The sequence below is a fragment of the Poecilia mexicana genome, unplaced genomic scaffold, assembly GCF_051168715.1.
Source record: "Poecilia mexicana isolate PSO_F unplaced genomic scaffold, ASM5116871v1 scaffold_1, whole genome shotgun sequence".
NCBI classification, from domain to species: domain Eukaryota; kingdom Metazoa; phylum Chordata; class Actinopteri; order Cyprinodontiformes; family Poeciliidae; genus Poecilia; species Poecilia mexicana.
In genome coordinates, this window is record NW_028263370.1 from 16,166,192 (window position 1) to 16,188,508 (window position 22,317).

General features: G+C 38.5%; 1 protein-coding gene across 1 annotated transcript in view; it reads left to right on the forward strand.

Annotated features, from left to right (window-relative positions):
* Positions 1–19,008, forward strand: part of LOC106922552 (alpha-1,6-mannosylglycoprotein 6-beta-N-acetylglucosaminyltransferase B-like) — a 127,792-nt gene extending 108,784 nt beyond the window's left edge. The window contains exons 10-18 of the mRNA XM_014995069.2: positions 3,313–3,446; positions 4,999–5,129; positions 7,347–7,352; positions 10,449–10,607; positions 10,741–10,887; positions 11,155–11,271; positions 14,541–14,615; positions 15,923–16,206; positions 18,232–19,008. Coding sequence (XP_014850555.2) covers positions 3,313–3,446; positions 4,999–5,129; positions 7,347–7,352; positions 10,449–10,607; positions 10,741–10,887; positions 11,155–11,271; positions 14,541–14,615; positions 15,923–16,206; positions 18,232–18,430 — 1,252 coding nt within the window. The 3' untranslated portion in view covers positions 18,431–19,008. The remainder of the gene's footprint in view (positions 1–3,312; positions 3,447–4,998; positions 5,130–7,346; positions 7,353–10,448; positions 10,608–10,740; positions 10,888–11,154; positions 11,272–14,540; positions 14,616–15,922; positions 16,207–18,231) is intronic.
* Positions 19,009–22,317: the final 3,309 nt, after the last annotated feature.

A 22,317-nucleotide genomic window follows, 5' to 3' on the forward strand; every position in this document is an offset into this window, starting at 1 on the left:
CCACCTGGATTTAACTAAGCAAATTGGACATTAACTCCATGATCAATTATGTTTCACCTAGCAACAAGTTATTTTATCCCAACTAATGCAATGAGTAGCTTCGCATTTCTTAAACAACCATGTGGAAAAACATATTTTGTGGTCATGGAAAGATTGTAACATTATTAGCATGCATCAAGGAGAGAAAACATCTAAGGCGTTTGCATGAACTACAAAAGTTGGATTAAGAACTCTCCTGCACAGTATTAAAAACCGGAGAAGAGGTTGGTAAAAAAAAAAAAAACTTAATTTTAATCTACTGTCACGTAAACATTTCAGAACGATAGACGCATCAGGGTGAGAAGACAGGGACATGAACTGATGCACCAATGATGGCTGGTGTCTACTGGTGGGAGTGCGATGATCTGGGGTTGCTGTAGTTTAACAAAGTCCAGTTGATCAGCAACATTCTGATCTTAAAGAATCTTAAAGAATTAGGTCTGAGAAATCTCAAATGACCAAGTTATTTCCTTCCCTGATGAGAATCTGTCTGGACTTTAAGTCGAAGGCTTTTTTCACTGGATGGACTCTCCAGTCATCAATCCAAGATATTGGTGAAAAATTAATGCAACGCTGGATAGAAATAAATCTTGTGACATTGCAGAAGCTCAGCAAAACAATGCCACAGCAAATCTGTGTCCTTGCTATAATTTAAACCACCAAATCAATTCTTGGTGTCAAAATCTTTGGGTTTTGCTTAGCAATAATCATTTGCACACCTTGCACTTTGGTACTGAAGTAAAAGAAGTGAGATTTATTAGGACAAAGTGAGAGAACAAGACTTACAAGCAAGAACTTGAGTCTCACTCCATCGACAAATAAGAGATAAATTATCCCCACTGGAAAAACATTAGATCTCCTCTTGTTGCATTTCTTAAAACACAAACTTCATTGTCATTTTTCTCTCATTGTTTCATTTAGTCAGTTTGGTCAGAAAAACCTGAGCTGCGCATGAATGTCTGCAGAGAGTTTAATTGTGTGTTAGAGCTTTGTGTTTAATGCTTCGGACCTCATAACACACTGTCTTCTTTTAGAGTATTGTGTATTTTGCAATATATACAACAAATGTAAAATATCTGACCAGATATATTGAAAGTTGTTTCATCTAGTGTGAAACTATGCCAGACTATGAAAGGTTATACCTATGGCAGTACTAGTTGATGTATCACTGGGAATTTTGGAAAAATCTGGAAATTGTTTACAAAAAAAATAATATGTACTTCAGAAATTGCCTTATTAAAACCACACTAGCAACTCGGTACCAGTTTTAAAACCATCCAAGTGCAAAATACTTCCCTTATTTGATGTATCATTAATAACACATTTATTAGATATTTAATGATTTATTAAAGTCTTTAAGGTCACAAATAGGGGCAGAAATGTAGAAAAGAGTGGAAAGTATGTGGATACCTTTAAAGGAACATTCAAAAACAGAGGAGAAACCTCATGTAGGGTAACACTTCTTTTACTAGTTTTATTTGCCTGCCATAAAAGAAAATCTGGTATCCAATATTATCATTGTATTTGGGAAGGGAAGTGACAGATGGTTTAATGTTAGCCTGCAGGATAACAAATGCATCCCTTTTAGAAATGGTACTGTTATGTTAATGAAAACAATTATCCAAGCAAAGGTTATTTTTAATGTATTTAATGTGGAGATATGTATTAAAGTCACCTGGATCAAAAATGAAACACCAGAGTGAACAAAAACATCGATAATAAACCACCCATGTTCTGTTTTAGGTGTTATATAAAGGCTTTATGGTTGCTGTCTTTCATTTGTTCGCTGCTTACATGCAAGCTGATACTTAGCATACAGAACAGTTCTGTTAGCATCAAAGCATGTGCAACACATGAGCACAATTGTAAGGTTGTTAAAATATAAGGAAGTTGAAGCAACTGTGAATATTCCCTTCAAGCCTTCATGTACAACAGGCTCCATAGCATAGCACAAGTTTCAGAGTGTTTCCTCATCAGAGGAACGAGCTGTGATTTAATTTAGATAACCGCGCTGAGTGCATCCATGCTTTGCATAACAATAAGGAAAAAGTGTGAAGAGTGTTTGTTTACTTCTGACTTTCTTAATACATCAAGTAATGCTTCATTCTGTGCTCCTACTGCACATTGCATCACATAACAACATGCCACCCTGCCATGATTCCCTCACCCTGGAGAACCTCTGAGCAGCCGTTTAGCCCAGATTAGCCCTTTACTCTGATCTTCAAATAGATATTCAGCTCAGCTACTCCTCTGCTTATCCCTCCTCTCCCCCAACTATTTTCTGTCCTTTGGGGATGGCTTATCCTAACAGAAAACCATTGCAGAGCGGGTGGAAAGTGACAGGGCAGGGGATAAAAAACAGGGTAGATACAAATGAAACTAACACTCATTATTAATAATTCATTGCCGACTTTCTGTGGCCCTCAAAACTAAATCTGAAGGCATTTCTGTGGAGTTCCTTCATCAACGCAGCAAATAACACGAAACTCAGACGTGAGGATCGTTTGATTCTTCTGAGTAAAGAATATTATTCAGTTTTATGACTTTTGTGGGAATTTGTAATAAGACTGTTCCATTCAAATCATCAGCCTTTGTTTAATGCTTTTTTTTTGTATACAGTTCTTATAATCATATGCTTTGTGTGACTTTCTCTGAAAAATCTCTACTTCTGTCTCTGTCTGAAAGGCTTTGTTCCAGAAGATGTTCTCACTTTGAGAAGCCGCTTTCTTTCTAAATCACAAATAAATGACTAGTGCTTTTATTTTATATTTTAATGAAATAAAAGTGTTTCTGTTAATCAAGTGATTAAAAAATTAGCGATTCTGCTAGATAATGAAAAACGGAGAAGGAACCAAGCAGCAGTTCAAGCTTGAGATATCCTAAGCTTGAACATTACAGCTCAAGATGTGAAAATGTCTATTTTTTTCCCACTCATTTAGATTCATCACAAACAGAGTAAACTATTTCAAACACTTTTCTTGCAATTTACGCCCAAGATTTACTGTTTAAGAAAACATGTTAGGAAAAGCTGCTCTAGCAACAGGAAAAACCACAGCTTCGGAGGATTGACAAACAAAATTCAGTCAAAACATTTGTGTGGCTGTAGTCAGTGTAAAGACCCACTTTACCCAGATGAATCCTGCACAGGGGCTGCAAATTTCACTTTCACTACAAATGCTTGTTGCACTATTTTTAAATATTTTCTGGTCTCCCATAAAATCCCAATAAAATGCTTTGAAGCTTGGCAGCTAAACTCAAACTGTTCCTCCACAGATGCCACATCAGAGTTATTGACACATTTGGGACAGAGCCAGCCTACAACCATGAAGAGTATGCGACTCTGCATGGCTATCGGACCAACTGGGGCTACTGGAACCTGAACGCCCGGCAGTACATGACCATGTTCCGTAAGATTATCCTGTCTTTCCTAAGTTTTAATCACTTTTTTACTTTCCTGTTGTCTCAGTATCTTACCACGGCTTTCTTTAAGAAAGCTTTGGCTGCCATAGCATCCAATCAGATTCCAATAGTAAACTCGTTCCTCTTATCGGGCGTTATTTCCCAGACGTAGCTGAGAGAATATACTTTAGTTAGTTTATGAATCACTGAATGGCTTACCACCAAAATACTTTAAAGCTCTGTCATCGTCGCATCAACCTTGCTGACCTCTCAGGTCTTCTGGTTCAGTTCTGCTCTGCATTCAAGAACCATGTTCTGATGCAGCTCTAATGTGGAACAAAGTTCCAGAAAACTGCGAAACGGCTGAAACACTGAGTTTGTTTAAATCGAGGCTTTGATTAATAACAACTAGAACATCATAAAATGGAGTCTGTTTTAACACTGCCTTTGTTTTCTTTAATTTTGCAGCGTAATGTTTTTGTGTGTTTGTCGTATTATATTCATTTAAAGGACTTTGAATTGCCCTGTTGGTGAAAATAAAACGCCTTGCTTTGCCTCACTTTCAAATCTTTCCCCTTTTAAAGAGCTGATTACTGCACATCATTAAAATATTGTCTCACATTAGGAATTTGCTCTTTGTGGCATTAAACACCCGTAGGTGTTCGCACACAACCGTCAGAAAATGTCTTTCTAGCAACCTGAAATGACTTCAAACTAGTCTTTTCACTTCTTTTGACAGGTTTTGCTGGTTGTTCACTTTCATTTTGGAGAATGAGCTTCACATTTCTATTTTCAGCACAGCGTCCCTTTAAGCTGTACCTGTTCTCGTCTCTTTCTTTTCCCCTCTCATGAGCTGCACAATAGGTCTGATCCTCCCTCAGAGCCGTCTGTCTCCTCACTTCCCGGCTGAGACATTGACTACTTAACCGTCTCGTGCTTTCACATTCAGCTGTCAGCAGCCTTGTATCGCTGGCGCTCAGCTGCAGGATCATTATATCGACAATATACAGCATATTATAGACACCCACGCTCCACGCCGGCCAAAGCTATAATGAGTGACTCAACCTTCATACTTAGAGTGTGGCGGCGCTGCTTTTATTACAGTTCTTCAATACTTGAAAATGTGCTCTGCAAAAAAAGGGGGAATAATAAGCACTTGGCTTAAAGAAAAGAAGTCGGTAGCAGAGGATTATATGTGCAGTTTGTTTTTATCATGTCAAATTGCTTGAACTCACTGAGCAAAACACATAAATGTGCTTAGCATGTATATTTTAGTATGCAAGTCCCTGTGTTAGACTTTGCCATGCCCAAAACCACAGCTGGCCGTGTGACAGTCACAATTTATAATACTTGGGCGACACTCACAGTCACTGAACCAACGAGCCAAAGTGCAAAAGGATGGAGTGAATTTTCCTTGCATCCGTCTTCTTCTCTCTCTCTCTTTAAATAAAGCTTTTTTCCTCGTTGTCTTTTTTTTTTTATCTGTTCCTGCATTCTTTTCACTTTTCTCACCATTCCGCTACTTTCACTAACTTCACACATCCACTCGCACACATTCAGCCCACACACCAGACAACTCCTTCATGGGCTTCGTTTCGGAGGAGCTGAACGAGACGGAGAAGAGGAGCATCCAGCAGAACAAAGTCAACAACATGGCTGTGGTCTATGGGAAAGAAGCCAGCATGTGGAAGGTACTAAGCACAAAATAATGATGTACACAGATGACGCTTGTTTTTGTTTTTTTGCTTCAGCAAGGTCTATTTACCCTTTGCTTGTGATTGCCATTTATATTCTGCACAGTCATCTAATATCCTTTGATTAAAATGATTTATAATCAGGCATCATGCATGGTGTCATCGGATGGGTTAGACGCTGGTGGTTTCATCAGTTGGCATTTATCAATAATTAAATTAATTTGATTATATAATCATCCTAGAGGTAAGATAATTATTGGATTAAAAAAATTAACCCTTTCATGCATAGTGGTCACTACAGTGGACGGCTATGGCTAAAAGCCATTTTCTTGTGCTTCTTGTGGATTTTTATGTCATGAATGCACACAGACCACTGAAGTGGACACTAACGCACCATAAAAAACACCATCAACTACTGGCCATCAGCTGCAAATACAAGAAATTATTTTGTTAAATCCAATATGGCTGACAGACAAAAAAGCATGCCGACCGACCCGGTCCCTCCTTCTACTGTAGACGACTCTTGCAGATAAAAAAAAAAATATTGTGACATCAGATAACCCCTAAAAAACAATACTACTGATGTATTTTTCAAATATCAACTTTGTATTTGGAGAGAATTACAATTTTTTCAAATTTTTTTTCCTACCTTTTTTTATGCCTTAAGAAAGGCAAAAAAAAATGGGAAAAAAAATCCTGATACAAAGGATCATAATTCATGCATGAAAGGGTTAAATTTGTTCACAACCTCCATGATTCTTAACAATCCATATTTTAGCATCTCTGCTGAACTGGTGACATAACCTGATATACAGGCAAGTAAAGAACGGTGCTTTAGCATTCATCGCCCCGTTAAGGTTTTTGAAAACTGCTTCTTTAAAATGTATGCATTACTTTGTACAAAATCCTTTGCTGGTGATGGAAGCTTCAAGACTCTTTGGAGAAACTTCTAAATTCTTCTACTCCATTCTGTGAACTCTTTCAAGTTTTACTTTTTCATGCAGGATTCAGACCTTATAAGCAGCTCTATGTTCTTGAGACTTTTATTTGCTGTTTGTGTAAAATTGTTGTCTTGCCAATACATGCATTCTCATTTCATAATTATTATTATTATCCTGGAAGTCTGCAGCAGATTTTTATCAATAATGTCTTGGTTCATCTGGTGGAGCTTCACCATGATGTTGCCGCTTCCAAACTTTAATGTTGATTTTGTCTTAATGTTTTCTTCACCAGATTCTTAAATGCATGGAGTTGTTGGCATGTGTTTTATCAGTTCAACATTTGTCCCAACAAGCATCTAAACAGGGTCACCTCTGGCTGTCAAATGGATGTGGATCATAAATGTGTTTATCTAAAAACGAGTAAAAAAAGAAAAAGATGCAATTACAGCACAGATTGTGGCATACAGGGATTTCCATTTAAAGAAGTAAATGGTTCATTACCTGAAATGACTGCAGGTTTTCCCTTTTCCTCCACAGCTGGAGGAACTTTTGAAACAAATTAAATATTTTTGTAGCATTTATTTAACCAGAAGAGGAGTTGAGATGGAAAACATCTTCTGAATGAGCTTACAGGCCAAAGCAGTAACTTTGTTCTGAAGTTCAATAGTTTGACTTTAAATAGCTCATCTTTTCAAGGCGTACATTATATAGTAGGAAATACCCACTGTTTGTACTACACAGTAAATGAGAAGGTCGTTTTAATGGATTATTTTTTCCACAAATAATACATTTATTAAGTACTAGTATGCAGTACTGCAACTTGCCTCCTGCTGTGTTATGACAAGAGAACGTTGACAGCGTTTTGCACATCCCACTGTTAGTGTCATTACAGTTCGGCTTCATGGGGCTTTTATATGCTCAAGTGTGCATCTTTAATTTGCAGACGATTTTCCTCTAGAAGCCACCTGCTTCCTCATCCACATTAAGTAGACGGAGCACTGCGGCGGCTTCATTCTTAAAATAATTATGAAGACGTTGTTTACTGCCTCCTGTCAGTCAGTCCACTGTGAGTCCAACATATCTGTTCGTATAAAAGATCATAAGGTCCTGAAAATGTGCAATGCTTTACCTGTGAGTGTGTCGACGAAAGCATTTGTTTCATTATTTTTAGCTCCATCCTTTTTGTTAGCTGCAAATATTTTCTGAATTTCTTTTCTTCTGTTTTGTTCTGTCCTCTGCTGTGGACTATTGAACCTGACTGGATGCTGATTAGCTTCAGGTAAGTCAAGTGTTTTCTTTTTTTTTTTTTTTTTGTAAAGCTATATATAATTTATCAACACTATGTAGCCTATATTTGTGAAATCAAAGTTGTCATCTTGAACACCTTTTAGATTTTTGTAAAGAAAAAAAACTTTGAAAACTATATTTGATTTTGGTTCTAGCTCCTAATTATGCACAAATATTTCTTGGTTTACTATATGAAGTCCCAACAAAAAACGTTGTTGTTAATACTGTTGTGAGTACTATTGCAAAGAACTTAAATGTCAAGCACAGGTAATTATAGGTAATTACAACAGAAAATATTTGTTCAAAATATGGTTTAATCTGCCGAACTGTGTGATTACAAATATATTTCTCACCTGTTTCTCCATTTCTGTCATACCGTCCCTCTGTCCTGCACTACTGAAAATAACTGACTATAAAATATTAATGCTGAGCAAAAGGGAGTTGGAAATACTTAGCTGTGAAATTAACTGGATTATTCAGTCACAGTAATATTTGGTATTATTTAAAATTCTAATCTTTTTATTGTCTGACAGAAAGCGACTGATGATAAAACCAGTTTTTCAAAGGAAGTGCAAGTTTGTTGATCATCATCATCATCGTACTGAGATGAGATAAATCACATTTTCAAAAACTACAGAATGTATCTTTTTTGTACGCTGCACAATGATTGTGCAAGCATTTATTCAAGGCAAGCATTATTGCCTTGAATAAAAAGAGTGTTGAGGTTAAGTTTGTTTTATTTTCCATTTCTTCCTGTGCATGCGTAGGTTTTCCACTTGCACTGTCAAAAACAGATGCATGTCAGGTCAGGTGACTTTACTCAGATGAGACGTGTGTCTTCTGGTGATCTGTTAAGCATCAAGTTTCCATTTTTCCACCTTAATATGCCCTGCTATCTGAACTAAACAGGTCAAAGTCCTTCAAGCTTCTTCCTGATGCTCCATCTTAAGGAAATAGATTTAAAACATGAGGGACAAACACCTGTCTATTTGGACTTGCTCTGTATTCGTCCCTTTCCTGATTTATGCCCACATGCACACACTTAGGGAGAGAAATGCTACGTGAAGTTAAGAAATCTGCACCCTTACATGCCTCTGTTTCACTACCAAGTTCATCGCTATTGTCTGCAGCACTTAGCACTTGAGCAAATCTCCTAATTGGCTGGGAAAATCCTCACAGAGGAAACTATTGATCACTACAGCCTCTAGTTACTTCGCTGCAGAGGAGAGGAGGGGGAGCGCCACACAACAGAGGGATATAGTAAGCTGCTTAATACCAGCTGGCAGATCAATTTAATGGTCTGGGTTGCACTCCGTTTTCATGGTTACGTTTTGGTTGTTAACTGACTGTTGCTGGTTGTTGTAGGTTCTGTATTTAATTGATGCCTTTAAAGTGTGCCGTTCTGGTGTTCAGACACAGAACATGATGAATTTGTTTCTTTGGACTGATAAGTAAGGATGTGTGCACAACTGGTGGTGAGCAGAACATGAAAAAAATATCAGATCCTAACTCTTAATCCGAGGATTTCTGCAATCTATGGTGCATTCACACTGCAGCCTGAAGTGACTCAATTCCGATTTTTTGGCAATTCCGATTTTTTTGCCGGGGCCGTTCACACTGCCAGTAAATGCGACCTGTATGCGTTCTGCAGTGTAAACGGGCAAACGACCTGAAAGTGTCCCGCATGCGCACTAGAGGGCGTAATAGCGTCAGCATTCTCAGTGTTCTGCCAACCACCATAAAAAGAAGAAGAAGTGCTCAGTATTTGTGGAAGTAAACATGGAGGCTAACGGTGGAGCTTAGCTTACATATTTGAAGTTGTTGTCCAGCCGGAGCAGCATATTAACAACGTAATCCTCATATAATCCGTCATGGTTGTTGTTTTTCTTCCCACTTGCGCTTATCATGACGCAGATTTGAGATTTGTTGAGAATCAGTGACGTTCAGTTCGGATGAATGCGACCTGGACGTTAGGTCGCATTTGAATCGGATACGTATCGGATATGGGTCACATTCGAAAAAGAATCCAACCTGTGCTGTTCACACTGCCATGAAAAGATCACATACAGGTCGCATTATGTCAAAAAAATCGGAATTGGGTCACTTCAGGCTGCAGTGTGAACACACCCTATGTCATGCTTCGTTAAAAACCCTAATTATTGAAATGAACTCGGATAGGACATGTTTAAAATAAATGAATATTTTACTGCAGTACCAAAATCTCAGACTGACAATTTTGGAAAAATAAAAAAAATGATAAAAAAAATTTAAACGATAAGAAATAATTGTTTTTAACACAATTCAGCGGCACAGTTGTTGAAATACTTTGCCAGCTTTTATCAACGAAATTAGTTTTATGATCTTAAATGTTTAAGTGTAGTAAACAGAAGCAAAAGAAATCTAAAACACTGATTCATGACACCAAAGGGTTGTTGTCGTATTGATATACAAAAAAAAAAAAAAAAATGTTTGGATTCATGCATAAACGTCTAGATATATTCATTTATTGTGAATTGGCCGTTTTCTCAGTTTAACTGTTAGAAGTCCATGAGAAGATTTTAAACAAGACGTCTGATACTTATCTACTTACTGCACTTAAATCACACTGTAAGCAAGTCCAATTACACAAATAGAAATCCCATGAAAGAAACTGAGTCCTAACCAGGTGAAAGCTTTTACTGAAAGCAGGTATGTGTCTGTGTCACTCAAAAAAAGAGAAAGCTGCTCTTAATTTGTTCCACCTCAGAGGCGGAGAAATCTGGGTTTTTCTCTCTCTGCTGGATCTGTAAATATGGTCATGTGAACACGAGTTGCCTCCACATCACAGTAACGTCTTCTTTAAGATGCATCTAGAGAGTAAATATAGTGTTAGATGTGGAGGGAAGCAGACATATCCTGACAGAAGCTGACACACGGAGACAGCTTGCACAAAGATAAAAGAAAACAGACTCGGCACAGTTTACTTGCTCTCAAACTCTTTAATCATACTGTCCTCAGAGGTGGGTTCTTTTTCCTTTTTCATCCAGCCTCCTGCCTTCATCTCTAATCCATGATATCTCCCGTCTTTGTTTCCTGTCTTTTTATCCAGCAGGGCAAAGACAGTTTCCTGGAAATCCTTCATAAGTACATGGAGGTCCATGGGACGGTGTACTACGAGACCCAGAGACCACCGGAGGTCCCGGCCTTCGTGAAGAACCACGGTCTGCTGCCCCAACACGAGCTGCAGCAGCTTCTCCGTAAGGCCAAGGCAAGCAACTGGAGCGGCTCTGATTTGACAAATTCTCACCCGTCACAACCTTTCTATTAATTCACAAACCTTAGAAATGGATGCAGTTGTTTATTCTTGGGTTACAAGCATATTAATGTTGTTTTTTTTCCAGCTCTTCATTGGTTTTGGGTTTCCGTACGAAGGTCCCGCCCCTCTTGAAGCAATAGCCAATGGTTGCATTTTCCTGCAGCCAAAGTTCCAGCCACCCCACAGTTCACTGAATCACGAGTTCTTCAGAGGAAAACCTACATCTAGAGAGGTAACCTCATTAGGCTTTGCTCTTCCTTTCAGACAGAAGTTAGGACTTTTCAGGGCCATGATTTAAAATCCTTCGTTTTTCATCAGATCATTTCAAATACCTGCTTGCAATTTGTATTTTATGAGTCAGCTGTGAGAACTTCAAATATGCTCTGTGTATTTTTTTTGCCAAATGTTTTTTCAATGCATTTACAGCTTTTCTCGTGATCACAAGTGGCAGGTAAGGTAAATTAAAACGTTTAACACGCTGCGTCTGCATTTCCTGAAGGTTTTCTCCCAGCACCCGTATGCAGAGGAGTACATAGGCAGGCCGTACGTCATGACAGTCGACTACAACAACTCCCTCGAGTTCGATTCTGCTGTCAAGGAAATCATGAGGACTAAGGTACTGTCAGACTCGCCAAAGACGAGAAAGAAAAAATATTAAACAACTTTTAAATCCCTTTCCATCTCTGAGGCTCAGAAACGTTTTTTAAACGTCTGAACATGACTGCTTTCATCTTCACACTCAGCTCTGATATTTAATAGAAATGTCTGTCTGACAAACATCCTATTATATAACTGTAAAATAAATTTTTGCCCAGCTAATAACGCAATAGCACATTTTTACTCTGTGATGGTCAAAGTAATATAAAAATCGCTGCATTTTTTTTCTCTCTCTCTCTTGAAAGTCTGTAAATAAAGCACAAGGCCTTATCTGCCTCCTTTAAACTTTGTTTAACGGTTCCTAAACTTTGACACAACAGCAGCCAAGCTCTACAACCCTGGGGTTCTCCAGAGCCTTAGTTATTTCTGCGTGTAGGAAGCAGATGGCTATTACAGAGTGCGAGAAATGCAGAGCTGATAGAGAATAAGAGAATGCCAGCGACTGCCAGGAGCAGCAGAAAGGTTAATTAAGGAGTCAGCTGGGTAGATTAAATCTTTCTAGAAAGCACAAACACAAGCGGAGAGGATGAGAACAAAAATAGAAAGAAATGGGAAAACGAACGCAGATGGAAATGGAGTTTGGGGGATTCTCAAAAGCTTTTAGCTCTCATTAAAACTGAAAACTGGTACGAACTTTAAGTAACGGTGAATAAACATGTCTTACAAACTGAATCACCTTAATAAAAGACTTGTTGTTTTATACTGTTGTAATCAATCAATATGTGATCACCCAGCAGGTTCCAGTGCTACACTGAAACTTCTGCCTGTTTGTGTCCGGCATCAATAAACTGGTTGCTTCCTGCTTTGAGCTTTGAGCCAGGCCAAGAGTTGGGGGGGAAAAAAACACGTAAAACGTTATGAAAACCTCATTGAAAACACTTAAACTTGATCAGATCCACTCCTGATTTGATTATTTTGCTAATATAATGGATCAACATCAGCGCAAAACAAACTGCTATCACTGTCTTTTTATTCTTCTGTTGCTTTTTATATTTCATCCATGACAGAATTTGAGGCGGTCAACGCCCAAACGTAGGCGCGCTTACACCTGACGTTTCTGCAGAATCTATAAATGCCGTTGCTATCTCAGCTCTTAATTATCAGTTTCCAGTGTTAATGAATCCTTCTGTAAGTGTTGTGCTGACCTGCCTGCTGTGAGCCTATCAGAGGTGGTTGGAGATCGTGAGGCGTTCACAGACACCACTTGCTGTTTCAAACGGTGTTAATGAAATTAGACGGTGATAATAGGACATCTGTTCGCAGGAATAATGGCACAAATAATATAATTATTAGCTGTTTTCCTGCACTGACGTCCCACAAACACATGAAATATTGTGTTTTCTGTAAGCCCTTATGTCTGATGTTTTCACTGATCAGAAAACGTTGGATTTTTCATTTCTAACTGTTCGATTATTAATCTGGCTGAAAATTGTCCCCTTTCGGTCAGCACATGATTCCTTCTTTCATCTCTAGTTATTATGACGGACTAATAAAATACTAAGAGAATAACATTGTACAAGAATAAAGTCATAATGTTATGACTTTCTTCTGATGTTACTACATCTTTTATTCTCGGACTTTATCGTTGCGCCACTTGTCTGTCACTTGGTTCTGCTCAGTTCAGTCCACTTCCTGCACTTCCTTTGTGGATGGTTTGGTAGTTTCACCCAAACAAAGTTTTTCTGAGCAGCTTAAACAACTTAAAAACATCTGAGAAGTCAGTCCTGCTTTCTCCCAGACCTCCTGAACTCATTTTCTGTCATGTAGTGGAACTCTGGTGCGGCAGCCAGTAATTCTGCAGAACCCATTTTAATACACAGATAGGCACATTTATTGTCTTTTTTTTCCCACGATAATGCATTCTCTCCACTGACATACAGTCGTATCAGTACCAGTCCAAGCCAGCCAGTCCATCCTGCATGAAGCGAAACAGGAAGACGGCTGTCTGCATGCCCCTTTAACCGTTTTGTAAAATCAGCAGACTAGATCAAGTCGGCATGGAAATTAAACAAAAGGTGACATCTATGATGTAGCACGCCTGTGTGCGTGCGTGCGTGTGTGTGTGTGTGTGTGTGGATGATCCCACTGCTCCATCTTGTCTGTGTTGTCAGACAAGCTTGAGTTCTGCAGCACTAGCTGACGGCGCTGTCTCCATCTCCTCTGAGAAAGAGCTGATGGACCACTTCACCCTTCAGTGGAGGCACAACGCCTCAGCAAACACACCCACATTCAGATGATATCCCCGTGCACACACACACACAGCTGACACAGGGCCTTACCTACACATTACAGCCATTAACGTGAAGACGCGCACGTAAGTTTACACACACGCTGTGAGATGTAGAGGCTCATGCTCAGTCAGGCAGGCCAAAGCAATCTCTGGCCGGCCGACAGATTCTTATATTCCAATAAATCCTTTTTGTTCCTTTCTTTCTTTTTCCCATTCTTTCTTTCTTGTTCCTTTCTTTTTATCTTCTCTTTCATTTTATCCTTTTGACTTCTTATTGTTTCGTCTTTTTATCTTTTTTTCTGTCAATCGTTTTTCCTTGCATCTGTGTGTCTGTTATGTCTTTGTAAGTTTTTTTTCTTGTTTGCTTTTCACACGTTTTTGATCATTTTTCTGCACCAATCAGCTGACCATTTCATTGGTTCCCCGTTTGGCTCTTAGCAGAACATTTTTATTGCACTTTCAGAGGAACATTTTGAGCAATAGTGTCTTTGTCTGTCTTTTTTTTTTTTTTTTTGGATGGTGCTTGAGTATTTTCGTCCATAATGCAGGCTTAAAAATATCTCTAAATAAAAATATCTATTGAGACATGTGAGCTCAACTAGAACATTTTTAATATCTCTAAGATCCAGCGTAATCAACATAATTTTCCAGTTTTGGCTGTTTTACGTTCATCCAGCTTTGTGGCAGTCTGTCAGCGTGAGTTAGATTAATTAGGCCAATCAAAAGTGTGTGTTAGTTATAAAACTTGTACTTCACAGCATGGGCTGATCTATTGGTATGCAAATAAAGCGTAATGAATTTCAACGCAGTGACACACTGTGATTAGACTTTGCAGAACCTGACAATGGAAACATTCATCCGCTGAAATTAACAAGAAGAGGAGGCAATTTGCGGCAATTAGTGTGAACAATGAAAATCAAAACAAAAGTATATGTTAATGTTGGCAAAACGTCGTGAAAATAAACCTCCGGTTGGATGCGTTTGCTTGCGGTTTCCAGGTGGAGCCCTACTTGCCTTATGAGTACACATGTGAGGGGATGCTGGAGAGAGTTCACGCCTACATACAGAATCAGGTAAGATCCACTCAGCCACTGTTTGCAATGAGCTTATTAGCAAAAAATCAATTTTACAAAATAATTCTTATGTCTTCATCACCTTACATTTTAAGTGACTGTATTAAAATGTATGATTCTAATTGCAACTAACCGTATTTTGATGGAATAATTTTCTTTATTTCAATTCAAAAACCCTTTTTGCTGCTGAATTATTGAGACATGTGAGCTCAACTAGAACATTTTTAATATTTAACATGTTTTTAATCTGTTATTTCGGTGATTTAACCTTCAAATAATATATTTATTCGACTTTCAAGTGTTTTGTTGGTGTAACTTCGTTAGAAAAAATACATCTTTATAAATGTGGACTGTGACATTAGCATGAGGAATGTCTGGTCTTGCAGCAGCATGTTTTGCATTGAGATGGTATTTTTTCTTCAGTAATAGACCAACTCCAATCTTTTTGGACAAGTTGGACAATAACGGTCTCTTCCAGCGTCGCATCCGATCGTACTTTGAAACAGAAACAGAAGCAGCTTTGTCGTCACTTGTACGTCGGATTTACAGAAATACAAGGAAAGCGAATGCAAATGCTCCGCTTTGGAAACTTTGATTTAAAAAAAAAAAAAAAAAAGTGATTGTGTTCACATTTTTAACACGTTAAAATCGATGTAATCAGACTTAACCCCTAGCCACAATTGTAACTGGACAAACTTTGATAAGGTTTAAAAGGTGCAAATACATTTGCAGAGCATTGAACAAACGTATATTTGTCACACCTGATGGAACGGGTTGAAACACAGTTTGTTTTCCTTTCATCTCACTGAGATCTGTCAAAAAAAAAAAACATAAACCTGTTTTTACCCCACAAGTAAATGTGTAACCTTTTACAAGTTGTGTAAATGGTGATGGTTGTGTTTAACGGATTTAACGGGTTTGGACCCATCAGGGGCATTAGTAATCAACTTCACCTTGCTGTGCCTCTGGGCAGTTTATGCCGAGCTCTGCATCTGCTCCTCCTCCTCATCTAATCCTCAGTTCATTATGTGTAGTAATAATAAATAATGCTTTTCAAGGTGGGAAACAGCAGCTTACAGCAAAGCTGTTAATGTCCTAGATGTAACCATAACTGTTATGTTGGAGCAGCAGAAGCTATAAAGCAGCACACAAAAGGCCCGTATCACTGAGGAGAAGAGCATTTTCTGGCTCCACAGAGGAATAAGCCAGTCTTGTAGAGACAGTAAATCACTTATATAAGGTCTTCTTCTACTAGTTTGAAGCTTCACACCACAACTAATTTGATTCTATTCTTTTTTTTTTTCTAGGACTTCTGTGTGCCAGAGCCTCCTTTCATTCCAGCCAATTTCTCCAGACTGGGATCAGCCAGTGGCAGCCGGGTAATCAGACCTCTGTTTGTGCCCCTGCCCAACTCCACGGCCCTTGGCTGGGCGTCCAACGTGACGGCTCCCTCGGCTTGGCCTCCTCTCAGCTCTCTCCGACTGCTGGTGTCTCAGGAGGGCCAGTCTTGTGTTGAGGCCTGCCAGTCAGCTGGCTTCATCTGCGAACCCGCTCACTTCCGCTTCGTCAACAACAAGGAGGCTCTGCGGGGGTAGGAGTGGACACATTATACTGGCGCACAGGAACTTAACTGTTTAAAGCACAAAACTGCCTTTATCCTCGATAAGTCAGCAGCATTTTTATGTCCCAGTCAAGTCTCATGTTTTGGATCGGAGTCCAGATCAACACATTACATTTTTTGTAACAGTTATTCCAATATAAACATATTTCACCTAGGTATGTGATTTTAAGACAAATTAATAGTCTATTAAGGTAAAATGTCTCTTACTTAAACCCTTACAATATTTCACCTGTTTAACCTGCTACTTTTGGCCACATTTTGTTCAGATTAGATACATCTAAAGCCATACACATTCCTTTTTCAGTCTCAAGAATCTGTTTTTTAAAGTGCTGTTCACTCATTTAAATGAGGTTCACAGTGAATCAGAGACTGATTTGGCTGCTGCTGCTTCCTGTCCGTCTGCATCCTTTCAAGCCATTAAAAAAAATACAAAGTGACAATAATTGCTGTAAGAGTTGTGAGCACACCATCATGTGGAAACGCTTCAGGTGCTGAATAATCAATGAGTCGTTTAACAGAGACGTATGAAAACTTTCTAGTGTTAGCCTATGACGTCAACAATCTGTTATGAATGAGCAAGACGTGAGTTTATTTAAGAATGTTGAGTCAGCTGTAGAAACAAAGCTATGACTGTTTTCATGGATGTGTCGTCAGAAACATTATAGCAGCTTTTTAACTACATAAAATGATCATTTTGAGGCTGTTCTGAAGAAACTCTTGTTGGGTTACTGTACAAACATTTAGAGAAAATTGCAGTATAACGAATAGCACCAATGCCGATGAAATGCTCTCTGACGCATATACTCAGCTTTTGGTTTCACTGAATGTACTTTCAAATCAGAAAACGGCATCAGCGAGAAACGTGAAATGACTCAGATTAGTATCGAAGCAAACAAATCTTGATCAGGACATCCATAAAGCTTCGACTGAGTCTGATCCGAATTTCTACAGTCGCATGTCGGCTCAGAATCATTTTAGTAAGCAAACATAAAAGTTTTTAGGATTTTTCCATCAGAAGGGGATGGAAAACTCGACACTCGGTTTGTGGAGTGTGACTCTCTTCTCCTAACGTCTCCCTGCAGACAGCAGCTCAGTTCCTCAGCTTTCTGGGATTATTTCATGCTCCAGTATTTGTTTACCTTCTGCTCTGCTCTTCATTCTCGACGCTCGGTTAATTTCCTCCTCCTAAATAATGTCGTTCCATTGCATTTGTAATGTGATAATAGTGAGTATTTTTTATTTTCTCTAAATAAACTTTTACTTCAAAGTACAGATGAATAATATTAGAAAAACAGGAAAGAATGATGTCATTGTTAAACACTGCAATATTGTTTTTGTGGCCGTTTATGCTCAATTTTTGCAAATCATAACTTCTATTACTTTAGTTTTTCTTTAGGCAGTTTAAATATACTTAAGTTAGTTTGGAACCAAAATCTGTAATTGATATTTATATTTGGAATAGTTAGGATTACTTTGGTAACTTTTAGATCCTGCTATTAATTAAAGAGATTAGGAACACCTCAGGAGAGTTTTTTTTTTTTTTTTTTTTGTCGAATCTCCGGTGTGACGACGGGAGATTTTTTGACCACTTTTCACTTTTTGAACTTGTAAGATCAGTATAAATAAATTTTATGTTTTCATCTAACTTGTATGAGATTTATAGCTATTGTTCTGAGTTTTCACTAGAAATAAACGACGCATATTTTTTAAACAATCAAGTCAGAAGTGTGTTTAAGAAACAAGGCGCCTGTTGACACCCAGGAAGCTACATTTTTCTAACTCGTTTGCTTTTCACCCATAATAATTATAAGCCCAACTTGACTTTCTACTCCTCAGTCAGCCGACCAAGTAGTACATCTACACAGCAAAGGCAGAGATTTGATTAGTGAAACAGCATAATCAAATTTTTTTAAGTATATTTTCTGTGCTTACAGCCCCTCTCACTTGTAGCTTCCTCCTGTGTTCAGACGTGCGCTCTGGTGTTTTGCCCCTCAGGTTGGAGGTGCAGTGCGAGGTGGTGGACTCGGAGATCAACCACATCCTCCCGGCGTTCTCCGTGATGCGTCGGGAGTGCAGCCTTCAGAGGGAGCCGTTGCTGTTCAGCTGCGCGGGCCACTCTCCTAAATACAGACGCCTCTGCCCCTGCAGGGACTTCCTTCGAGGGCAGGTGGCTCTTTGCAGAGACTGCTTATAATGATGGGGAGCAACACAAAAACAAAAGACTTGGATTTAAAGAGGGAAGCTAAAGAGCTTGACCTTGAACTGCTGCCGGATGGTTTAATGAATCGTTGGTGTGAGGGCCGCGGTCGCCGCAGGAGGCGACTGACGGCAATCACACCTCAAGCCAGTAAACTTTCACGTTACCCGCACAGTGAAGACACATCAAATATTTTATCCTGAAGCTTCACCTCCATAATATTGGGCGTACGGTCTCACTCCACGATGGAGTTGTCATGGAGATGGCAACCTCAGGTCAGTGTCCGACCTCCACGCTGCACTCAGACAGAGGATGATGGACGCACAGCTCATCTCTCGTTCTGTTCGACCCTTCTTTGCACTGATGGATATTTTTCAGACTGCGCCCTCATTCTGAGGCGGCATCGGCGATTATTCTCTCTGAGAAGAAAGGACAAACACACAGGGCAGCTCACAAGATTATTTTTCAATAAATAAGCCTTCATATCTCAGCTGGATTTTTAAGAAGGTCTTTGGACTTTGTGATGGAAAAGTCATAAATAAAGATAATAATAAAATAAAAAAGAATCGGAACGGTTCAAAGTTTTGAGGTGGTTTATATTGCTCGCATTCCTCACTTTTCTCTTTAAATTCCAAACACGCACACAGAAAACATCCAGAGTTCACAGAAAGGTCTGCACAGGGATTTAGACCTTAGAGGCATCAAAACAAACACGGATCATATCCATTAAAGATTTGTGAATGATTAAATAAAAATCACTGTTTTCATTTATCCAATTTGAATCATAAATAATGCAGAATTAGGTTTTATACTAACTACAAATACAGTAGCTGTGGATAGATGGTTTTACATCTTGGGGGGTGGGGGGAAGAAACAGTCTTTAGGATTCACACTTTTAGTTTTTTTTTTTTTTTTTCTGCACCAGGGAACTATTATACAAGGCTGCAATATATAATGGTGCCTTTGTTTCGTTCAAAGGCAGCATTATATATAATATGGCCCTCAGACACAACTTATTATTCTATAGCAAATTTAAAACTCGATAAGATCTCACCGTTTCAGCAAATGTGGACTTTCTTTACCAGAAGCATCAGATTTATTATAAAATGTCTGAAAAAGGTGAGTTTTACTGAAGGAAGATTTTATTCAGGTATGAAAGTTTTTAGCTTTTAAATCAAATCCACAACTTAACACAAGAACACCTCTGCTCTTGTTACTTGAGGCTCAGTTATTTTCATTGGTTGGCTAAATAAAAAAAAAAAAAAAAAAAGCAAAGTTGCAAAGTTTATAATGCTACTGTGCGAGTCTGTAATAGTGCAAGGCACAGAGCAGCATGGAGATTCACAGGACAAACAACCATGCAAACACACACACACACACACGCATACACACACACACACACACACCTAAGGGCAATATATAGTAATCAATTGACCTACCAGCCATGTCTGTGGTCTGTGGGAGGAAGCCAGAGCACCAGGAGAGAGAACCATGCAAAGCTTCTGCAGAAATAGCCCAGGTCAGTAGAATACTAATAGGATCTCTTATTTAAAAGCTAACCTACACACTGCTTAATGGTAAAAGTTGTGCAATATAATATATTTGATGGGAAATCCAGCTTAATACTAACTCTAATCAACAATGATTACAGTTATCTACAGTACAGATCAGTGTCAAAATACCTTTATAATTTACTCTTTAATGCCTCGACCCAGCTTTGTAAGAAATGCGTCTCTAAAACCTTCAACTGCTTCGTTTCATGTTTTAAAAAAATGATTTTCTAAATGCCTACTTATACTCTTCCAGCGATGTTTATTAGATGGAATCGCGGAAAATACTTTGATTCCAAATATCTCGGGTCCTTGGCAGAGGCTCATTTCAGTGGACGGACACACAGCGGAGGTGCTGCAGCTGAAGGCAGGATTCCAATGGGATCTACTAGCACAACGTTTTCACACTGCAAATTAATTGATTCACATTATGCACAAACTCGGCGACAGAGACGAACATATTCATCGACGAAGAGTATTTTCAAGAACACTCAGCATTCTGCATAAAATGTTTTCCTTCTATTACCATGCAACACGTTAAAGACTTGAAAAACATGTCTGTTGTAGTTAAAGTCTGTTACGTTACTCCTTCAAACTGTTCAGATTAATCCTCTGAACATAAGTCGTACATATTACCCCATATATTAAAGATCTTGAAAAGCTTATTGTATATTTTATCCAAAATTAGGTTTTTTTTTTCTTTTCTTGGTGTGACAGAAACAAGCTGGTTGAAACTCAGTCCTATTAATAAATATTAGCAAAAAAAAAAAAAAACTGGTAGTTTCAGCTCTTCATCAAAGCTTAAGCAATTTCCTTGCAAGCAGCAAGTAATTTATTGAAATTTCATTTGCATCAAATGTATAATATTAAATTAAACCAGAGAACATCTATGAAGTTTTGCCATCAACAGCATTTAGGCGATCAGCAGCAGGTGTCGCGTCTCTTGATGCCTAAGAAGCAGGAGGACTCGATAAGGCAATGAGTGATTACTTTCTCAGCAATATCCGTCCAACAGCTGTGTCCGGCTATTGGACGGATATATATATATATATATATATATATATATATATATATATATATATATATATATATATATATATATATATATATACACTGCTCAAAAAAATAAAGGGAACATTTCACTTTAATTTTGTGTGTGGCTCCAAATCCAGGCCTCCATTGGTTAATAAATTTGATTTCCATTGATGATTTTTGTGTGATTTTGTTGTCAGCACATTCAACTTTGTACAGAACAAAGTATTCAATGAGAATATTTCATTCATTCAGATCTAGGATGTGTTATTTGAGTGTTCCCTTTATTTTTTTGAGTAGTATATATATAATTTACAGACCACTAAAACTGATCAGTTTCCCTGATTTTACTTTCCGTAGGTTTATGTTTGAGTAAAATGAACATTGTTCTTTTATTCTATGAACTATAGACAACATCTCAATACTAATGTTTTAACTCAGGAAGAGCTCAGAGATCAGCATCTGGTGGAATAACCAGGAGGTCTTCAATGGGTTCAGTGCAGTGGGCTCTTAATATTTTTCAGAGCTGTATATATATCTATACAAACCCAGGTATTTTCTAAAAGAAAGCAGCTGAATATCTCATCGCTCCTGAGAGCGAAGCATCATGTATCACCGTCGTTCTGAGCTGAATGAATTGGTGCGCCTGTACTCAAAGTACCGGTGAAACCAAACCAAAGAAGGTTAAGCAAAGATTTATAGGAACCATCAGATATTAATCAACCTATAAACTCGGGGCTTTCCATTTAACTGAGTTATCTACTTGCACAATGACTTTCAGAGAACCTTTACAACCAGATGGAGACTTTTTTTTCCAGCAGCAGCGTTTTTCCTGTTTGAAGGGCATGCGCTATCTTTCCTTTTGTGCATTCAGAGGTACCACACAACACAATCCTACAGAGGAAAAGGTCTGTTAAAAATGTCTCCAGGCTACATTTCCAGCAGAATCTGGAGGGGTTTTTTCCTGGTAACTGTATAAATCCTGGACAAAATACATAGCCCACAAAACACACAACGTCACCATCTTCCAGCCGTTTTGTGAGCCAATTTATTTACTAGAAAGTGTTTTCTGTCTCGAATGAAACTTTTTTTGTTTGTTTGTTTTTAAATTGATTTCTTGTGTGCAGCTTTACCAAAGAGAATAGCCATTGTTCCAGTAACATTACGAAAGCTGAAATGGCAGCGAGGAGAACCTCCTGCATTCATTTCAGTCACAGTCACAGCCGGCTGTAAAGCTTGTGAAACCTCGCCTGATGCAGTACAATAGCGATTCCTCAGTAGGAGACATTACCGCAGCATCCA